The following is a 23,046-nucleotide window of genomic DNA, read 5'->3' on the forward strand; positions in this document are numbered from 1 at the left end:
GACTATACAACAGTAATGAAAGGAGTCATGGGTTGCAGTAAATCACAGACAAGTGCCAGAAAAAGATGAATCACGAAAAAAGATAGGAAATTGTTACAGGTGTGACCAGAACATCATGGATGTATACAAAAGAAAAACCTATTTGAAAAACCTCAGGGAGACTGACAGTTGGAGGGAGCTTGTTCTGGTAGTGGAAGAAAGCCCATGGGAATTTAAGTGGGTCAGAGCACAGGGGGGTGAACCGCACTTTTACTTATTAAAGAACAGGTTCCATTCGATGGAGATGTTAAGACCCTGTCTTACAGAGTCCAGACGATAAATCCATTTTTGCTCGAGTTTACGAAGGGCAAGATCCCTGTTGCCTCCGCGGAAGGGGTTGCCTACTGTTTGCAATATTGCCCAGAAGATGTCGTTGTGAGTGTGATTCATCATCTTGAAATGTGCCACTAGTGGTTTGTCTTCTGTTTGGTTTCGTACGCTGGAGCGGTGTTCACAGATCCGTAATTCCCCGCGCTGCTGGTACCACCTTCTCTGGTCACAACCATATCCCAACGTTTCACTCGTGGTTTTGTCCTCTGTACTTAGGCTAGGTACCTCTGTACACCACCTGCATATCCCAGCACCACGCAGTCACGGACTCCCCACTAATTATCAGTACTGCAACTCCCACTCACTTGTTGACTCGAGCACTCCTCATCTACAAACTCTGAGTCACGGCCGCTCACTGGACATAGCAGCACGAGTTAGTCCTTGTTGTAGCCACTGCCTTATGATTATTTCGTATCAATTTTTTGACCTTCTTTTACTTAGACTGGGGCCTCTGACATTTGCAGATCGTCCCCCCCCGGCCGCTAACTCCAGCAGCCGCTATTCACTCAAACAGCCATGGCGCCTATCAACGTCCACACGGTAGGTCCGTTTGCCTTGCCCTTCTCACCATTAGTGGATACTCTATTCTCACCGTTTTTAACACAGCCTCTTTTACCATAGGACGACATCTCACTCATTCATCCGGTCTGAACTCGACCTCCAAGTCCTGAAGACAGTTCGGTATTTTCAGTGCAGCGCTTTTCCATCTCTATCAGCTTCTGCCCTTGTCAGCTATCAACCGAACCAGAAACACAAACTTAAGTGTCGACAACGTCAATGTGTTGTGATATAAAACAACACATAAAATAGACTGTCACCACTGTATACTAATCCTTCACAATGCAGATTTAATGTATGCATATATGCCAGATTATGGCACAAAAATGTCTTCCTGTTTAATAAATTTATAATGTTTTATTCATCCACGGTGATTCTTTGTTCTGAGTTAGCAGTTATCTAGCTCCTTTTGCAAGGCTATAGCGACCTCCTGTCACGCTATTGGCTTGGGAAGCCTTTGACTCTACCCCCACGTATCTGTATCTGTACCCATACAGCCACCCCCTTTTCCTTCCTGCACTTATCAGACCTAACCTGTCTGCTGCCTTAAACCCAGCACTTGCCAATAGCTGGCTGCACTGTTTTTTGCCTTTATTATTTACTTATTTATTCATTATTATTTATCTGTTTCTCCTTTGCTCCGCACTTTCCACTTCTCCCCCCCTTCCATGCACTTGTGTGTTCTCAATGTCACTGGGCCTAATATGATCATTGTTTTGTTCTCCCCTGTCCCCCTCCCTTGCCTTGTCGCGCTCTGAAACACTTGTGTACGAGCGCGATAGAAATAAAATATCAATATCAATAGAGCTCTCTCCTCTGCTGGGTCATCCCTCTGGAAGGGCCTCCCTGCCCATCTCAAACTTGAGCCGGACCACCTGAAGTTCTGGAAGCAGCTCAAGACCTTCCTTTTGCCCTCTGCTTTCTCTCTCTCTCCCTCCCCTGCACCGAGTGTTTGCTTGGCTACCCTCAGAGTCTCACTGGGTATGAGGCCGCTCCATGTTCCATCCCCCCTGCACTGGTCCGGGCCTACCAAGCACTTGGGGGATGTAACTGTAACCGTTACAGGGCTCTGCCTCCTTGCACTTACCCAGTGTCGCGCTGTCCTGGTTGCACTTCCCTCTCCATGGTACTTCCCCACCCTCCGTTCCCCTAAATTTTGCATTGGAGCAGTTGCACAACATGAATCACACAAGGCCTAGTAAGATCGCTTGTCATGTCCTCCCTCGCTGGGAAACAATTGTGTACAGGCACGTTATAAACGTATTTATTTATTGTTCGCTTATACAGCAAATAAATACTGTTTCAAAGTGACATATCACATAACAGGCAGACCAGAACAGAAAGCCCACTTCTCTGGCACTTCTGGCATTCCATCCATCTTGTCAACCCACTGTATAGGACGATTTCTAATAACCAGTGTTAATCACTGTGTCCCACAGGTATCCAGAATTCATACATGTAAAAAGTGACAACATCTATGTAGAGAATATGGGTATTGGCCTATATCACAGTCCGCTGTGACAGACTTCAATTAATGTAATGTTCATCTAGTGTGAAGGGATCAAACATAGGGCACATGGACCAGATCAAGTCCCATTCAAACCAACAGGTCCTCAACATTGACAGAGCACACTGAAGGGTAATCAGGGTAGAGCAAAGAAAAAAATATTCTCTGCCGCAGTGGCTTGGTTTCCTTCTTGTGAAACGTAAGAAAGTAATTACAGAAATTGAAGCTAGCTAAATCAAAGTGAGCCAGCTAAACATTGTGCCTTTGCTTTATTCATGCATGTTGCAGTTTTTTCAACAACAGTGAAAAAGCTGTACCTGTGAAATCTAGATAAATAACTCCTTAGGTAATAGACAACACCAGACAAATGACAAGGTTTTCCCTCCCAACAACATTGAAGCAATATTATTTGCAGGGGCCAAAGCACAAGCAGGCCCAAGGTCTGGATTCTGATGAACTTTAATTTAGCAGCAAGATAGGATGAAATCCCCTTTTGTAACTAAGACTTTCTACATTTACATTGAAAGTACGGCCACCGGTTTTCAAATCAAGTGTAACATTGGACAAGACTAAGCTTAAATTGTGCATTGCATTTCATTCAAAACATGCAAAAGAGTGTCAAATATAAAAAAAAGATGCCACTATAAATAGATAGAAAGATTTTAAATGCATCAAATGCTCATAATTACAGGTTTGACTGTTAGACGTTATACAGTAAATACATTACTGTTTAATCTGCATGGGCAGATGCCACTTTTTATTTTGGCTTGGCCGATGCTCGTTTTTGCTAGTTCTCCAATTAGTCTGATACAAGTTAAACTTTGTATTCTACCTACATGAAAACAAATTGCTGATGGGGTGGGGGGAGGGGTTGAGAGCATTAAGACCACAGGAATTCTTTTGGCCAGATTGAGAAAAACAAAAGTATTCACTTTTCATCAAAGGAACACACCGAGTTCACTAGTAGCTGAACTGGGGGAGAATGGAGCACCTAAGCCAAAGGAGCAGACTTTGTGAGGAGGGAGTCGCTGTGGTCTGAAGACCCCTGCTCCGAGTCTGCTTAGCATGAAGAGGGAAAGGGTTCCTCGTGGATGAGCTCGAGAGCCAGCGAAAATGGCACTGCACTGATGGAATGTCAACCGCTGGGTCTACCAAGTCACCCTGTTCCTTGTAAAACTCCTTTCGGAAGTCTCCCATTTCTCTTGCCTAGAAGGGCTCTAGCCCGAAAGGGACAGGATTCATGCCTCATCAGAGATGTCCTCTTAATGGGACATAAGTGCCCTTCTGGGGAGTGGGAGCAACTCTTTTGCCACTCCGGCATCGCCGGCACCGCTAGACAGGAACCTGAAGTCAGTGGACTGACATCTTGAGACGGAACGGTATGCCACTCTGCCGTGTCTCACGGCAGAGTCCCTGCCAGTTCTTTCAAGGGTGGTGGGATAAGTCGGTTTGGCCGAAACCATCAGGGTCGATGCAGTCCGCCCATCGCCGCCAGGGCCTTGGCAAAGATGACAAGCAACTTCATACTGAACGCCTCTCAATCCTCTGGAGTAGAGGACTGGGTGGGAAAAAGTACCTGCAGGACCTCTTCCGCTTGGCCGTCCTTGGAGTAGTGGCTCCTCTTCTTCTAAGATGAGGAATGATACCACCAAGGATCACAAACTCTTGCAGCATGTCTTTTTGTCCTTTTGGACAAGGGAAGGTGCTGCGGTCCGCACCCGGCGACTGCGAACGGGTCAGCGTATCACATTTTTCCTTGTGGAGGAAGGTGAAAGTTTAGCTGCACACACTCAAAGCGTCTTCGGGTACATCGGTTGGCACAATGCGCCGTCCTGCGCATCGTGGCCTTTACAACAGTAAAAACAGTGGGACAAGATGTGCTCGCTGACCAAGACTGTGTGGTTTAATTCTACATTTAAGCTAATTTAATACAACATACTACACAAACTGCATTACACCCCTAACAGGCTTAAATTCATCTATCCAGGGAGTGATGGCAGATGCCCCCGCTGCCATGCAGAGGAGGCAGATCATTTTCACATGTTGTGGACAGCCAAACTGCAGGAGTTTTGGAAGCACATCATAGATACCTTATCGCAAATGGTGAATCGCGCACTGCCATATTCGCCCATGAGTGTTTTGTTTGGGTTATGGGGAAATGTCCCGAGAGGAGAATTAGATCTCTCCTTAACATTGGATGCATTGTGACTAAGCAATGTGTACTAGAAGGTAGAAGGATGCTGAGGCACTAAGGGGCAAAGACTGGACGTCTGACTTGATTTGGGTTCAGAATTATGAGGACCTTTATATTGCCACGCTGCCACGTACCTCCAAACCAAAGGCCATATGGTGTGAATTTCGGGTCTACCTGGCCAGGTTCCAATCTATTATCAATGACTTCTGAGGGCATTCGAGGGGTGGGGGAACTCAGCATTATGGAATGTCTATTGGGGGTTTGCTGTTTTCCCAATGTCATTTTATGCTGTTGATGCTACGTACAGGGCAGTAACACAAGACCCAAAGCCCCGCTTCATATACACAATGCCTGCTTTAACTGCTGTTCAATTGTGTCCGCCAAGAATAAATACATTTTTTACAAAAAAAGAATAAATCAGTGCATGTTTGTGTGAGGGACTTGTGATATGCTCAAGGGTTTGATTGATGTTTGAAGGCTTCTTCAACAGATAAAGCTATAAAACACACCACACCTCCTCCATCAACACAGAATAATCTTGTTCTGCAGAGGCAGTGCTAGAACAAAGACTTGGCCATGTGTAGGTGAATGGGGTGGGGAGCACAAAAGGGGAAGAAGGGAAAAGTCAGATCCTCGAGAGCCAAACCCCTTAGACCACTTAAATATGGTCAAATATTCCTGGTTCGGTATTATTAAAATTGAAGCAAATCCATATGCGTTATGTATGTTTTTAGCCTGGGGTTGGGGAAGACAATTTGATTAACTTGGATCCTGCTTGGCAAACACACTCAACTTAAGATAGGTTTTCTTATCTCATGACTATATTGCCATCGATTCCCCTGGAATATTGTTCCCAAAGGAAAATATGCAAAATAAGCGTATGCCTGTTATTGGTGCTCACTTTTTCAAGGCTGTCAAAGGGATAACCCAGCACATTTACAAGTGAACTTCTTGTTCTTGCATGCCAAAACGTTTCTTCACAAAAAGCAGAATCGGAACCCAAAGAAAACATTGTGTAAAAAGTCCTCTCCCTCAAATAAAATCAGCTCATTAAAAAAATAAAAAAATTAAATAAGGTGAATACGAAAACAAAAAGGTGGTAACGGGCAACAGCAATGGTCTTGAAGTGCTGAGCCTACTCCATGTTATCTGGCTATCCACACAAAGTACACTTGAATAGAGCAACTCTAAAAGGGAAGTTTCTTTACATAGTCATTGTTATTTGAAAACCTGGTGTGGTTGAGGCTCTTCATGACCAGTTTTTTTAGATGCCCTCTGGGCCATTGTCATTGATCATTAATATCAGTCACATCTGATGGTTTCCTGATACATACCCAAGGCAGTGACCGGGAGCATACATAAGTAAAAACACCAGATTTTACACACAAGCAATACACATGAATATTTAGATTTGTGAAGGCCATTATTAGTGGACATAGGCTGAAGATCAGGTCGATTGATTATTATGCGCTTATACACAAGTGTTTCAAAGCACAACCATGCACGGGAGGGGAAGACATAAGGAAGACAAGACAAATAATCTTACTAGGAGTGGTACGTTCAGATCGTGCAGGTGCACAGAACAGGAAGTGCAAAGGGGGGAGGGGGGAGAATAGGGACTAAGTGCGCCCATTCCCATCAGAACATGGGTTAAGTGCAGAGAGATACCACCCTCATGGGTTGTAACCGAAGTGCAGTAGTGCTGTAGCAAGTGCAAGGCCCGGAGGCAAGTGCAGGAGACTGGCGAGGAAAGCTTGGGACCTGTGAGGCCCTGAAGGTACACCAACTGAGCAGAAGTAGAGGAAAGAGAGGGATAGAGCAGAAAGAGGTTGTTAGCAGAGGAGAGGGAGAGGGAAGGAGGAGGCGAAGAGGAAAGTCTTGAGGAATTTCCGGAAATTAAGGAGAACCGGCAGAAGAGAGAGAGAGGCAGGGAGGCTGTTCCAGAGGGAGGCAACTGCAGAGGATAACAATATCCCCCCTAGCCTCTGCTTGGAGAAGCAGCTCACCCACAGAGAGTTGGAGGAAGAGGAGCAGAGGGCTCTGGAAGGCGAGTATTGCAGATAGAGTGGGCCCCGGCCCCAGAAAGCGTTGTGGACAATGCAAAGAGTCTTGGACTTAATCCTTGCAACCACACAGAACCAGTGAAGGGATTTCCGCGCCAGAGAAATGCAGTCCCTGGGCTTCAGGCCAAGGATAAGTCTTGCAGTTCTGTTCTGGATGCGTTGAAGTGGACGAGGTAGAAGAAGGAAGGTTGGGAAAGAGGCTGTTGCAGTAGTCTAGCCTAGGGAGGACCAGGGCTCTGGAGACGGTGAGCCTCTGTGGGAAAGTGAGAAAAGTTAGAATACATCTGAGACGGTGCAGCTGGTAGTGGGACTTTTTAGAGATGTCCACGATGTGCGACGAGAAGGAGAGAGTGGAGTTGAAGATGACCTCCAGATCTTTTGCTTCGTTGGTTGGTAGAGGTGCAGGGGTCTCGATGAGGACAATCTCTGTCTTACTGGAATTGAGACAGAGGTCGTTTGCAGCACACCACGACTGAATTACGGACTGACAGTCAGGTATGAGAGAGGATGAGGCTGAGGGTAGCCTGAATGAGTGCTGTGTGTCATCCGCGTAACACTGAAAGTTGGAGGTGAAAGTGGCTGTCCTAGGGGCCAGGGGGGGCCCATGTAGCCATTGAAAAACCAGGGGTATAGGTTAGATCCATGGGGTACACCACACGTAGAGAGAGAAAGGACCCCAATTCCACCTGGGATGGGCGGTTAAAGAGAAAGGGGGTTAGCCACGGCAGGGCCTGATCAGTGATGCACAGGGTATCAGGGAGACGTGCAATCAGGGTGTTGTGGTTTACCGTATCAAAGGTAGAGTAGAGGTCGAGTAGAATGAGGACAAAAGGAGAGTTAGAATGGGGAGTTGTCGAGCTGGCAGTTAGGTGTCCCTTTGCAGGCTAACAAGCTATCTCGGGTCAGGACTTTCATAAATCCACTGATGCACTTGCTTTGATGGTTGGGGGATTTGAGTGGAGAGGGCAAGTAGAGCGAAGCAGGGGTAGGAGGCACAGTGAAGGGGCTTGGGGCAGAAAGGTTGATGGAGAGAGGAGGATCACAGAGCGTGGGAGCTCTGAGATGCATCCAGCAAGGTAGTGGTGCAGTGAGATGATGGATTTGAACATAGGGTGTAGGAGATTGTAGAGAGATTCAGCATGGAGAGCCATCTAGTATGGCGGTGGTAAGTAGAGGTGGGGAACGATCTAGGAAAGTTGTTGAGTACACGTAACACTGTTTGGAACATTGTTTTGGAGAGGTAAGGAGGGCACAGGATGAGGATCAAGCAGTTATTCAGCTTGCTGAGCACATGGGTGGAGGTTGGATTTTTTACTGAGTGGGTGATAGGTGGTGGTAGCTCTTTTTTTTTTTTGAAGGAGAAGGTTAAACCTGGCAGCAGTGGCAGTAAAACTGCTGGAGTCATAGCTCACTGTAGAAGAACCCCAAGATGGCCAGCTGTGCATGAGTGAGTGAGGAGGAGGAGGACAGGAGGGGGAAGTGATTGAAGAGTGGAATTACCACCGGAGCAAGAGAAAAAAGGGACTTAATTTTGGAGACGTTAAACATCAGCCAACATAGAGCCATCCACTGTCAGATAGCGATGGGGCAGCTGTTGATCTGTTTGAAAGTTTTATTTATTGGATATTTGTAAGTCACCTATATAAATGGTGTTTCAAGGTGCCATAAGACAAAAAAAGGGGGGGGAACAAGGGAGAAAACATAACAACGGTCCTACTAGGCCTTCTGACAATCGGAGAGAGGTGGAAGAGGGAACGAATAAAAAGTACTGGGTATCATCAGCAAAGAGGTGGTAGCATAGACCAGTCTGCCCAAGGAAGAGGTGTAGAGGGTGAAGAGTGAGCCAATGAGTGATCACTGAGGAAAGCCAACTGGAAAGTGTGAGGTGTTAAGGAGTTCCAAGAGATGGAGAAGGAGCAGTCGGAGTAATAGAAAGACCCCCAATCAAGTAAAGTACCCTCAAGGCAAAAGGAGGATAGGGTTTGTAGGAGGGAGAGATGGTCCACAGTGTCAACGGCTGCAGAAAGATCAAGTGGATGGAGAAGAGGTGAGTGTGGTGGGCCAAAGTTATATTTTGCGAGATGTGGCTGGGAGCAGTTTCCGTGGAGTGTGTACACCAGAAGCCAGACTGGTGCAGGATCACAGAGTGAGAACCTCGAGGTAGCTGGCAATACAGTAAAGATAATGGTCTCAAGATAGAAGGGTATAAAAACTGCACAGTAAAGAAATTCAGCAGGGTCAAGATCAGTAGTGAGGGCAAGGAGAGCTGCTTTGTAAGCAATAACGGGATGGGTCTAGGGGAGAAGCGAGCAGGATAGTGCCAGTTAGTCAAAGGAGTAGCCAGTGGGTTGTTGAACTCAACAAGGGCAAGTTCAATTCAGTGAGCAAATGGAGGATAGAGGGTTTGAAGGGAGGACTTCACTTGATCCTGGTACGGTGCAATGGAGTCAGGTTTAAATTTCCTTTCAGGGATCAGTGAAGAGGGGGAAGTGAGGAGGGGCATTGATGGTGAAGTGTATTTGCGCGTTCTCACAGGGAAAGAGGTCAAAACAGAGAGCTGCCGAGAGTGGAGGATAGGAAAGTGGGTCAATGGGGTTCCCTGGAGTAGGAAGATTATGTAGATATACCAAGAAGTGGCCTGAGAGAGTGAAGTTAAGTTGCAGTTCATGGACCAGGTCATATCGGTGGGGGTTGAGATCTCCAAAATTTAAATAAAAGCGCGAAAAGTCTTGGCGGGTAGGAAGGCTGACATGCAACAGCTCCTATGAACCTTTAGTACTCTCACAGTTTTGGAAAACACCTAGGAGAATGGGTTGTTGACATAAGGTACCAGATCAAGGCTTGTTGAATACTTTAAAAATAAAAAAAAAAAGGATTTTTAGCAAACAAGTAACTAAGGCCATATACTGAATATGAATACCTCTCAAAATGTGTCTTTTGATTTTAAAATGATTACTGGTGTACTTTAGATACAATTACCTCCACAAGATCTTTTCGTGGTCTTAACTTCAATAGCGGCCCGCTTAGACGTATCGAACAGAGGCCACCTCGTCCTTCATAACTGCATACTCCAGCACATCTGAAAGAACATGAACTTCCTATTTAACCAGTGTGACAAATGCCAAATATATATATAGATCATAAAATACATACATGGTTGAAATGGGCAGGATGCTGTTTCTATAATGTAGGGCAAAACCCTTCTCCTGGAGGAAGAACACGATTTAATAAAACTGGGCTAAAATGCGTAGGGTTCTCTTTATAAAAAGGCAGGGCCCTACGCACCGTATAGAAGTTCTAGATCGATTTGTGCATTCCAGACAAAGCCATTACAACAAATACCTTTCAACATTATTCTTTAGTTCATTCAATTAAAAGCTGTATATTTTGTGGACTCAAATTTGAAGGCTATTGCAATAGCTATATAACAGTGTGGGGGGAAAGAGAAAAACCTGGGTTTTGAAATTTTTAAAAACCTCCTTGAACACTTTTGCTGTGTTAAAATAATGATCAGCAAAAGCTAACTGCCATGTTTAACAAGTGCCTTAATGCCATTGTTGTGTGAGCCCAATGTACTAATGTGCATCTCCCAACATCGAAGGCTTTACCTCCTAGTACCGAGTGGTACTCGCTTCCACAGTTGTCCGACGGGGTTCCCTCTGGGCATATAGAAGCACGTTTTAAAGTGCTGCTTGTCGTCAGTAGTAAGCAGGCCCCTAACAGTGTGGGAACTCCATGAGTAGGTTACCCAGTAAGACCAGAAACGTATAACTGTTCGACCTTCCATCCTGCGCGCGAGAACGCATCCGCTGCCTACGACTTGTGTGCTGAGGCACTGACATTCACCTGAAACATTATTTCTTGACAATATCATGCCAGGTCTGAGCCTCCCTCGCCATTGCAATGCATGGATGCCTTCCTGTAGGTGCCTAGAGGAGGGGCGAGAGGGAAAGGGGTTGCTGCACCGAGGCTTGTTCTGTCGTTGGGTTGCTGTTGTCCAGTGTATGCCAACTGTCATTAAAAGACGTGGTTGTTTTTCCATGACAAGATTGGCGGCCAAACACAAGGGTCGCCGAACGCAATTCCCAGGAACCTGAGGGCCAAGGTAAGACAATTTCATTGATGGGGAAAGCTAGCAGGCACGACCAGGGATTCGTGGAGAGTAGACAGAGCAGACGCAGAAGAAGAGCACAAAGTCGTGTGTTGGTGAGTGCAGTTAATTACATTGCTTTTTGTCATGTTTCGCGGATTGTTGTCGGAAACTAGTTGGTGTAATGTTTGTAAATGGTAATAGAATTCTGAAATCTGGACATTGTCTGGTTGTCCTAGAACATAGGAGAGATGGTTTTATTAACGGGTTTGATATGACCAGAAGAAAAAAAAGAAAAGAAATCATAAGTGTTTCACCACCGGGGGTTAAGAGTAATTCCAAAGCAGCGCATCTATGCACCCCACTGACTTAGGATGACATAAGGCTGCTGTGCCATTCACAGTAGAGTAGTAAAGACCAGGAACTGGAATGAGTGTCCCGTGAGAGTGCGAAGAAAACTTGTTGGCCGAAAGTCCTGTGCTTGTCCTGTCTAGCCCCTTCCACGACACTCGAAACCCTGTATGTGCCACTCAGCTGCAACCACAATTTAGCATTCACACTTTCCTCTATCCTAGTACAGGAGCTGTAATAGGTTTTTTTCCTCCGTTTATGGGTCTTGTCTTCGACCCTTTCCTAACCCTTTCCTAACCCTTTCCTAACCCTTTCTCTGGAAAGCTGAATACCACTCTGTATTTCAGGAAGCATAACAGGGGACATTGTGACTCCTACGTTTGGTGGTATCCTGCCATACCACCAAACGGTAATACCATTCCCACCACTTGGTCTATGGAGGTTTGGTTGGGGGATGAGGGGGCCGGGGGGGATTACCAGTAAAGGACAGGAACCCTGTCGGGGCTCCCTGGGCCTGCTGCTGTGCTTGGGATGGCCGACCCACATGCGAGACAGCTGCCCAAAGCCAGGGACATCACCCCCAACCATCCTGGAGCTCGGGCTGAGCTGTGTTGCAGTTTTGTCCCCCACCTGTGAGCCCTGGCAGTGTGCCAATGCCTCTCGGGAGGGAAAAGCTGTAACATAGCCCAGACAGAACTCCAGGACGGTTGGGGGTGATGTCCCCGGCCTTGGGCATCCGTCTCCCATGTGGGTATACCGTCTCCAAGCACAGCGGCAGTTCCCGGGAGCCCGGGCAGGGTACCCATTCTCAATCCCCCCCCCCCTTTCCACTGGAGAGAAAATTTGTTTTCATCAGGACACCTGTGGGAAGGTAGGACATTAGTTGTTTTCTCTTGGTTTTGATAACATTTTCATACTTTTGCTACTGCACTTTGTTACACAACTGTAACGCTCACCTGGTATCCACAGGGACGTCACTCAGCCTGTTCTGACCTCTTACGACCTCGAACCCTTCCATGGAGTCTACTTGACTGGAGAATGGGCCTGAAACACAGGATTGGCAGAGTTTAACTCCCTATTGTCTCTGTGTGCTTGAACCCCTTCTTCCCCGGGGTCCAACCCCTCGCTTTGATCCACAGCTCACCTTATTTTCTCCGTCCTGCTTTCAGCGCAGGGGCGCGCCGATTGATGCGGGCTTGTTACTTCACTGGCAAGAGTCCGACAGGTAAGTATAATGAGTCTTTTGAACAGTTCTCTAACTCCGTTCCTTTCCTTCCTTAGATGATGGCCGGTGTCCGGGGATGGCGACGTGCTGCTGAGATGAGTAGCGCTGAAGGTGAGTGAGAGCGCGATGCGACCCTTTCGTATTTGTATTGAACTCAGTTCTTTTTCTGTGTCTTTTAGGTGCCGTGACGTTTTCAGCGTGGATGCCGTTTATGAAGAAGAAATGCAGTGAGTAAGCGCAGTATGTGGCGCCTTCTAGATGTTTCCACGCTAACCTGGAGTGTCTTTTACCTCTTGCAGATGGATGAGGAGTTCCGGAGACAGAGATCTCCCAGAGGGGCTTGGATTCAGGTAAGCGTTTGAAGCTCATACAGTCTTTAAAAAATAAGCGAAGATTTGCTGAATGCTTACTAATGCCTTTTTTCTGTTCTTTTCCCTTCTCATTAGGAAGCAGCGTGTCGGGATGGGAATGGCACCGCCGAAGATGCCCGCAGAACAGAAGGAGTGATGAATGATGGGCAGAAGCGCCGCAAGGCAAGGCTGTTCCTAACGGTGTTCTTGTTCTTGCAGGAGCTGAGCGCAGAAGAAAGATGCAGACCTACTAGAGACCGTTCCGAACACGGTGAGTTTCACGCTGCAGGTGCAGAAAACACAAAGCATGTTTCTCAGCCTGGGCGTGGCTTAAATAGTCTCTGGGTATCCCAGGTGTCTCTGGGTATCCCAGGTGTCTCTGGGCTGAACCACACCCAAAAGACTAGACTGCACATGCAGTTCTGGGAACCGAAATATGTGGGGGCATCCATCCTGTCCCCATCAATGCACTACAAGTCCAATCCCCAATGTTATCCTATGGGAGTGAGTGAGTCTGGTGCTTCAAGCGCCAAGTCTGACTCCAAGTGGGTCTTTGGAGGGATGGAGAGGCCCTTGAGGGCCATGTAGGTGTTGTGGCCTGGCTCCAGCCTGACATCTTGGAGGGCTGGGGACATGAGGGGCAGCAATCATGACAACCACCCTTTGATTTCCCAAATGTAACCTACATTTAGTCGCTGCTTTAGGTGCTGTACGCTTTTGTAACCTGCACGAGTCACCTATCCCTCAAAAGGTCGGTGTGTGCTCTTTCAAAAAAATCTATGCTTACTAATCCTCACCAAATTTGTTTTCCTTATGTTCAAATGCTAAGTAGGTCTGTTTAGGCTGTCAGCATAAAAATCCTGTGTACCATGGCTCAGTTTTTTGGTTTGTGGTATTGCTCGTTTTGTGAAACATTATGAAAAATGTGCGATTCCCTCACTAGAAGAGTCGGGGGGAATGTAGCGGTGCGTTGCTTTTCTCAATATTCACAGAAGCCATTTACCTTACAGGTCCGAACATGTCCGGCACATACCTTTTTTTCCCTGTAATTTTTTCCAAACTATGGTATTTTTACCTACATAGTTGTTGCCTGAATTGCGCAAATGACCCCTTCCTAAACTTGGAATTTTGTCTACTTTTCTGAAATGTATGGCTTTCTGTCTTCCCATTCAGCTAGGCCTAACCTCATTCCATCCAAGCATGGCCTATTGAACAAAAAGGGCGAAAAACACAAAAAAAAGAATTGCCTACCTTTCACAAAACTGTTGGTAACCTTACAAAAATATAGGTTTCTTTTTGTTTCCACTCAACCTGTCCTTGAAAGCTCGGAAAATGGCGAAACAGCAAACTATTTCTTCCTAGCTCTTACAAGGAAAAGAAATCACAGGCTTCTTTGTACATCATTTTATTGGCATTTTCTTGAAACACACAAAATGTGCTCTCTTTTTTGTTATTTGTTCTCACCCCCAAACAGCAAACTAGGATTCCTTGGTGGCGTTATGACCGCCTACGTGTGGGAAGAAAAGGGGCCAAATTTGGCTGAGATAGCTCATGTAACAAAAATATTACAAGGTATTGAATGGCGACATACCGAAATCTCAAAAAAAGGGCTCAGCACTGGGAGGGAAAACACTCTGCATTTAAGGGGTTAAAAACCTGCCATCCTCTCGAAATAAACAAAACCATATACTTTCTCACTTCTGAACGGGATGCTTGGGTTTTTCACTACAGCATCGATGCCACCCCTCTCCCTTTGTTGTCTCTGGGCCATTGTAGTTGCCCTTTTCCCTCGTTTTCTGTGGGGTGATTTTCGCCAGCGTATTCCCTTAAAGACAGAATGGTTAATAACTAGTCAAATATACGTTATGTTCAGTACCCACCTGACAAGCCGGTGGGCAAAATGGAAACAGCCTTTGGCACAGAACAGGGTTAGAAATTGACAGGAGCTGGGAGCGATTTAGCTCCTGCTTATAGCCTAGAAGATCGTCCTGGTTAGCTTGACACCAACAGTACCAGGAGCTACTTTTGGCTACGAGGCCAACTGATGCCAAGCAAAGACACCCAACTGAATATCCCACATGCACAGCTACAATATATAAACAAACATTAGGACACAGCTATATGCCATTTAAAGCATACAGGGTGATAAATAACTGAAAATGATAGGTTTCCATCTTATGTGGAAGTTAGATTTGTGGAACGCTATGTGCTAGCTCCTCATTCCACAATGGTAGTTCCTGGTCAGTGGTTCATGCTGGATACCCAGATGAACAAGTTACTTACCCCTGGTAACGTTCTTTTGACTCGATGTTTCTCTCACACATTCCTCATCTTTTGATATTATCTTTTCGAGCTTCAGCTGCTTCGGAAAAATGTTTACGCAGAGGGCGCTGAGAGTCAATTCCGTCGACTCGATGTTCCACGAGGGCCTCCGTTTCGAGGCTGATGTCATTACCAGTATATAAAGCACTCACAGCGCCTGTTGGATTCAGTTCCGTTTGTCCCCAGTCCTTTCCTTTGCAGAATTACCTGCTTAGCATCATACCATATCAGACTCTAAAAGAGCGTAAAGTGTAATGCCTGGAAATTCTACTGCAGGGTAGGTTGGGAGGGGAGATGGGGAATACGTGGGAGGAACATTGAGTCGCAGAAACGTTACCAGGGCCAAGTAACTTGTTCTTCGAATGGATGTCCTCCCATGTATTCCTCATATTTTGATAGGACTTCAAAATCAGTGTTGAATTTGGACGCGGGAGTAAGTATTTTTCTGAATTAATATTAGTCATGAAACGAATGAAGGACTGCCTTCTCAAATCCTCCTTTCTGAGATGAAGGTAAGTCTAGACAGTAATGTTTTACAAAAGGTTATGTACTAGCAAAATGGTCTTAAATGTCAGATTGTTTTAATGGACACAAATGAAGCGGCTCAAAAGGAACACATAAGACATTTTAGAACAAGATTCAAATCCCAAACCGGGACTTGAAAAGGAGTTGGGGGGGAAAGACGTTGGTGAGCCCCTTGAGAAATGTATGATTAAAGGAATGACACTTCCTCAGAAGGCTGCTTAAAAATTGATAGAGCTGCCAAATAACCATCAATGGTTCCAATCTGGAGCCCCAGAGTTGCCAAAGGTAGTAAGAAAGTCAACACCATAGGTGTGTTACATTGAAATGGGTCCACATTCTTATCTCTGCACCAGTTGCAGAACCTGTTCCAACGGCAACAGTACAAAGATTTAGTTGCTGGCCTTCTGGCCAAAAGCAAAATCTCCATTACGTCATCCGGGAGGTCTCAATCCTTGTATCTCAACTTCTCAGAAACCATGCGTGAAGGTTGAGTGTCTTGACCTCTGGTTGGAGAACCTGACCCTCCTCTAGGGAGAGAAGGTTCTCTCTTTGTGGAAGACGCATTGGAGGGCAGATGGACATGTTCAGAAGGTACGGGTACCACGTCCACCTGGTCCAATTAGGATCATAGATTTCCCAAACCTTCTCAACCTCCTGATGTCTTTAGGAATGACGGGAGCTGAAGGAAAAGCACACAGGAGTGGAAACTCCCAGTCCACTATGAACACGTACCTAGAGCTCCTCTCGGGGGGAATCCCTGGAACAGTACAGTTCACACTTTTAGTTGGCACTGGTCGCAAACAGATCTACTTGAGGGGTTCCCCAAAGGGCAAAGATCTCGTAATGGACTTCCTGAGCAAGTTCCACTCGTGGGAGACTGCTCTGCCTGCTCAGAGCACCTGTGTCCTCCTCTTCGGCTAGGTGAACCGCCAATAGGGAGATTCTTTCTTGAATTGCCCCGAACAAGAGCTGCATTGCCTCTCTGCACAGTGGTAGTGACCCTACACCTCTTGTCGGGTTAGAACAAGGCAACTGTGTTATCCAAGATTATCAGGGCATTCTTTCCCCATACAGAGGGCATAAATACCATCAGCGCTAGTCTGATCGCCCTCAGCTCCAAAAAGTTGGTGTGTAGTTTGGACTCAGAGAGCTGACTGCCAAATCATTGGCGTGAGCTCCGCACCCCGTGAGTGAGGCGTCAGTACAGTCATCTCCAGTCAAAAAGGTTGTCCCTTCAGAATGTTGTCCTTGCAGGCCCACCGCAGGAGATCCTGCGCGACTCTGCTCAGAACCTGAAGAAGGTCTGACATCTTGCCTGAGAGTTGAGACCACTGAGTCCTGCAAGCACATTGGAGGGATCTCATTATCAGGCGAACCTATGGCACCGCGAAAATGCAGGAGGGCATGAGGCCGAGCAACCTTGGAAAGTCAAAGACCGGAAGAGGCTGGGCACTCTGGAATTTGGTGACCATCTGCAGAATGTGGTGAGCCCTCACCTCGGGTGGCAAGGCTCCCTATCCCTCCCCAATCACCCAATCCCCCAATCCCCCCCAGTCCCCCTCCCCCAAGGATGCCTCCAGGACTGCTCCGATGAACTGGAATCTTTGTGTTGCTATCATGTGGGACTTCTTGTAATTGAGGGAGAAGCCCAGTCTATGGAGAGAGTGGCAGGTGACGCGGAGATGTTCCAGGGCTTTTCGGGAGAACTTGCCCTGATCAGCCAATTGTCCAGGTATGGGTAGACATGAATCCCCCCCTCTCCTGAGACTCGATGCCACAACCGCCAATAACCTGGTAAAAACCTTCAGGTGGAGGTCAGCCCGAATGACAGAACTCAAAACTGAGAATGAGAAGCACCAACAGCGAGCCTCAGGTACATTATGTGCTTGCGATGGATAGGCACATCAAAGTCAGCATCCTGAAGGTCTAATGACTTCAACCAATCCTGAAGCTGGAGGGCCTGAAGGATTTGAGAAAGGGTAACCATATTGAACTGGTCCTTCCTGAGGAACTTGTTCAAGTATCTCAAGTCCAAGATGGGTCTCAATCTCCCGTCCTTCATGGGGATTAGAACATTTGGGGAATACCACACGGTGTTCCATTCCACTACAGGTACTGGTTCTATAGCATCTTTCTCTAGCAGGCTCAAAATGTCCTGCACAAGGAATGGATCTTGAGTGAGTGAGTGAGTGGTTCCCTGGTGGATGATTCTGAGGTCTTTTTATGAATGGGAGACAGTAACCCTGGACTACCGTTTCTAATGCCCAAGCATCTGAAGTAATTCCATGCCATTCTTGCAGATGCTGAGACAGTCTGCCTCCCACTGGGGTCTTGTGGATTAAGACCTCAGAGAGGTTTTGAAGCAGCTGGAATAGTGGCTGATGGTAAAGCAACCGCTGTTTCAGCATACTTGGGACTTCTCCCTCGTCCACCACAAAGTGAATCTTCTTTGGCCTGTAGGACTCTACCAACGGAGAAATAGAAGCGAAAGGACCAACCCCTCCACTGGGGTAAGATTGTTGTGCCTGTCTGATTGCAATGCTAAGTGATTTTGCCAGCGCTTTAGAGGTCTGTAGCTTCTACAGGCTTTCGTCAGCCTTGCTGCCAAATAGGTGAGAGCTGTCAAAAGGCATATTGAGAAGTCTGGACTGCACGTCCGGTGCAAATCCCGACTTTCTCAACCAAGCTAATCTGCATAGTACGGTACTTGTCGCCATGGATCTACTGCGGCTGTCAGCAGTATCCAGTCTTGACTGCAGAGATTCGCACATAGCCTCTTTTACGTCACTTATGATGACCAGGACGCCGTCTCTTTCTTTCCCCTTGGGAAGATGGTCAGCCGCCATTGCTATACAATCCCACAGGGTGAACATGAATTTTGCTAAGGCGCAAGTGGCGTTGGCAGATTTCAATGCCATGCTTCCCGCAGAAATAAAAAATCTTTCTTGCCCAAGCGTCCTCTGTCAGGAGGGATAGTGGGATATGTCGCCTGTTTAGACAAGGACGTCGCCACCTGAACCACCAGACTTTCTTGCTTGGGGCGGTTTGTCAAATATTCAGGGCATATACTTTTTGGTGAGGTTCTTGTTCACCGCAGCAATTCTCGGGTGCCTTCCAATTTGTCTTAACATTTTTCTGAAGGGCAAGGTGAAAGGTAAGGATATGACCCTTTTGTCGACCCTAGTCCAGGATATCTGTTAAAACGTCCTGCTCAAAAGGGGGGAAGCAGGCCTGCTCCAACCTAGAAAGTCAACCACCCTGGTCATGAGTTGCCTATAGAAGGCTTCTGCATGGCCTGAAGGGTCTGGTTTTGCAAATTCCAATTCAGGTGATGTACCCACACCAATGGCTGTCTGAAGGCTCTCATACAAGTCCTTCATCCCGGACACTTCCGACATCAGGGTCTCTGGTACGTGAACTCCAGGTCAAAGGGTGGAGTGTCTGCATCAGAAGGCTCATGCTCTTTAGATTGATGATAAAGATTTGAAGATATATTTTCTCAGTGCAGGTTTGTAAGTCTTTGGTAAAGGCGTTGACGGCTTCAAGCCTGCCGTCAACGGTTTCTTCGATATCAATGGCGTCGACATTTTCAACACTTTAGACATCGACGTCCTTGATGGCCTCGATACCGATGGTGTCAATGATGTCTTATTTGCAGACAACGCCCTCCAAGGGCTAGACCCCCGACTCGAAGGAGTCTTCGATGAAGTAGTATTACAATTGGGTAAAAACATTAATAGAGAATGTGGACAATTACTTCACGATGTTTTAAATGAATTGGAGAAATGAGAAGGGTTATGTGCACCACCTTATATATCAGAAGACTTTCCACCTCTCAAAGGGACGGCTCTAGGAACATGTGTGTACCGAGTCAGGAGAATACCATCACCCGAGGGGTTCCACACTGTATCAGATCACGTTGATGACACCAGATCAGATATGGTCCATCAAGGACACATTACCCCCCCCTCCCACCCCACTTCGCACCAACCACAAGAACTTTATTAAGGAACAAGAAAGCATCATAGATTCCCCTAATCCCACTACCGCCGATTTGACAGGCTTGCTTAAACAGATACTTAGACCGGAACAACTGCAAACAGTAGGAACCAAGGCACAATAATGATGGCACGAATTTAATAGTTAACATGGAAGACTGTGCAAAAAAGGGAAGGGGTATTAAAAGGCAGTAAAGGAATTTGCAAAAGCTACACCAGATTGGTCAACGGTGATATCTTTAAAGGCAGGATTAAGCGTAACATCCTAAGGATTTCTTAACAAGGGTTGTTGTCACTTTAAAGACCATTCTAATATAGAAAAGGTCAGGCACACAGCTCCAAAGTTGGTTACGCAGTATTTTGTTACTGGCCTTCTCCCGGCTATTAAAAGTGATGTTGAAAAAGCAGTAATTGATTGGAGATATTAGGAGATGTTAGAAATAATGCCAACAGTAATGCACATGTGCAGTTTATTTATTGGTCACTTGTTAGGCGCTTATACAATGAGCAAAACAGTTTCAAAGCAGATTTAGATGTGATCAGAAGAAAAGCTGTTGAAACTGCAATTAGCTCAGTTTGACTGACTGCAGAAACAAGGCCCTGCAGGACCTGGTGCACAAGGGGCAAGGAGGTGGGGGACAGCAGATCTCAGAGAAATGTTGCCCCATACAGACCCCCATACCAGCCCTCAGAGGGTTCTAAAAATGGGGCTATTGCCAAGGGATAGAATGTCCTAACAGATTTAACTTATATATGCCTCTGGCCCCTCCAAATGTATATGGATGGTCTAGTCAGACTCAATTGACACCCTGGTGCCCTAAGCCACTTGCAGGAGTCACAGCATCAAGGACACCATAGTAATTGTGCGTAGACAACCCCAATATCAGACAAGCCAATTAAATCCACAACCAACTGCCTTCCCAACTGGACACTCCAATTTCTCATATTGACATGAGGATGCCGCAGGACCACGCGTTATTGCACCTGTGTTCAAATTTGACACATCCAATCCTTTACTCCCAGCTAGAACTCCACCCTTATATGCCAAAGGCCTGTGTGAGTATGCAAGAAGAACAAGTTACTTCTTACCTTGTAACGTTCTTTCGACGGGATGTTCCTCCGACGTATTCCTCATCTTAGATATATCCTTCCAGCTCTGCTGGCCTCGGAAAATTTTTTCTCCAGAGGGCGCTGCGCGTCGACGTCCCTCGAGTCGATGACCCTCGACAGCCGCCGTATCGACGCTCGACGTCATCTTGCCTATAAAGGCCGCGCGCAGCGTCCGTTGCTCAGTTCCGTTTTGTAACCCACAGTATTACTGTCTGGACTAGACTAATCACCCTGAAGGAGCGTAAGCTGCAACAACAAGGGAAGTAGAACTGCGGGGATGGATGGGAGGGTCGATGAGGAATACGTCGGAGGAACATCCCGTCGAAAGAACGTTACAAGGTAAGAAGTAACTTGTTCTTCGAAGGGATTGTGTCCTCCGACGTATTCCTCATCTTAGATAGGCTCCCATAGCAGTATTCTATATTCGGAGGAGGGAGTACTGACTTCACGCTGTCTTCTATTGATGAATAGAATGTAGTACAGCCCTTCCAAACCTAGTCTCTTGACTAGAGGAGGAATCCAGATTGTAAAAACGTGTAAAGGTATGGACAGACGACCATGTAGCGGCCGCACATATGTCTTTAATCGGCACGCCTCTTTTGAGGGCCGATGAAGCTGCAATACCTCTGGTCGAATGAGCCCTAAGGTTTTGAGGGGGCTCTTTCCCTGCCAGTTTATAACATTCCAGAATGGCTAGAATGATCCATCTGGAAATGGTCTGCTTAGTTATTGGTAACCCCAGCTTGTGACCTGTGTAGCCTACAAATAGCTGGTCTGCCTGTCTTATCCTGGCTAGTCTACTAATATAAAAACTTAAAACCCTCCTAGGGTCTAGTCTGTGTAACCTCTCTTCCTCTTTCCCCGGGTGAGGAGGAGGATAGAAAGATGGTAGGGTAATCTTCTGAGAGATATGGAATTCAGAGACTACCTTTGGGAGGAAATTAGGCTTCACTTGCAGGACAACTTTGTCTTTGTGAAAGATTGTATGAGGGGGTTTACAAGAAAGAGCTTGTAATTCGCTCACCCTTCTAGCAGATGTAAGTGCTATTAATAAAACAGTCTTAAGGGTAAGGAATCTTAACGAACAAGAATGGAGAGGTTCGAAAGGTGTACCCATCAGGAAAGTTAATACCAAGTTTAAATCCCATAGGGGAACTTGGAATGGTCTTGGGGGATAAACATTGGTTAACCCCTTTAGAAACTGTATTACCAAGGGTAATTTGAAATAGGATGGTTCCTCCGCAGTACGCTTAAAGATAGATAGCGCTGCGAGATAGCCCTTAATGGTGCCAACTTGAAGGCCTGAATTTGCTAAATATAGTAGGAAGGACAAAACCATTGGTGTACCACATGAAAATAGGTCGATATTCTGTTCTCTACACCAGCTGCAAAATCTGTTCCAACGGCAGCGGTATAAAGACTTTGTTGCTGGCTACACCTCCATAACATCATCAGGGAGGTCCCAATCCTTGTACCTCATCCGTTCAGAAGCCAAGCGTGAAGGTTGAGGATTTTGATGTCTGGATGGAGAACCTGACCTCCCTTCTGTGAGAGTAGGTTCTCTCTGAGAGGAAGTCGAATTGGAGGGCAGATGGACAAGTCTAGAAGGTCCGGGTACCACGTTCTCCTGGCCCAATCCGGGGCAATTAGGATCATGGTTCGCCGGAATCTTCTCAACCTCCTGATCATTTGAGGAATGACAGGGACCGGTGGGAACGCGTACAGAAGCGGAAACTCCCAGTCCACTATGAACGCGTCTCCCAGAGCTCCTCTCGGAGGAAATTCCCTTGAGCAGAACAGGTCGCATTTCCTGTTTAGGCTGGTGGCGAACAGATCTACCTGAGGGGTTCCCCAAAGGGTGAAGATCTCTTGAAGGACTTCCTGAGCTAGCTCCCACTCGTGGGAGACTGTGTTCTGCCTGCTCAGAGCGTCCGCTGTCAAGTTCTTCTCTCCGGCTAGGTGAACTGCCGATAGAGAGATTCCTTCTTGGATTGCCCAAAACCAGAGCTGCATCGCCTCTCTGCACAGGGGTAGTGATCCTACGCCTCCTCTTTTGTTGAGGTAATGCATGGCCACCGTGTTGTCCGTCATTATCAGGACGTTCTTCCCTTGTACAACTGGCAGGAAAGCCTTCAACGCAAGTTTGATGGCTCTCAGCTCTAACAGGTTGATGTGTAGTCTGGACTCCGATGGAGACCAACGACCGCTGATGGTCAAGTCGTTGGCGTGGGCTCCCCACCCCGTGAGTGAGGCATCCGTGACTACTGTTATCTCCGGCCAGGGTTGCCAAAACTGTTCTCCTTTCAGAATGTTCTCCTGACAGGCCCACCACTGAAGGTCTCGAGCCACCCTGCCGGGAACCTGAAGAAGATTTGTCATTCTCC

At 46.7% G+C, this 23,046-nt stretch overlaps 1 protein-coding gene across 3 annotated transcripts in view; it reads right to left on the minus strand.

Moving 5' to 3' along the window:
• The window catches only part of SPRTN (SprT-like N-terminal domain), a 349,183-nt gene that overhangs the window by 248,516 nt on the left and 77,621 nt on the right, over positions 1–23,046 (minus strand). For all 3 annotated transcript variants that reach the window (XM_069606943.1, XM_069606942.1, XM_069606940.1), the window contains exon 2: positions 9,671–9,770. In XM_069606943.1, coding sequence (XP_069463044.1) covers positions 9,671–9,770 — 100 coding nt within the window. The remainder of the gene's footprint in view (positions 1–9,670; positions 9,771–23,046) is intronic.

This window comes from Ambystoma mexicanum, chromosome 4p, assembly GCF_040938575.1.
Source record: "Ambystoma mexicanum isolate Mex_15411 chromosome 4p, UKY_AmexF1_1, whole genome shotgun sequence".
NCBI lineage: Eukaryota > Metazoa > Chordata > Amphibia > Caudata > Ambystomatidae > Ambystoma > Ambystoma mexicanum.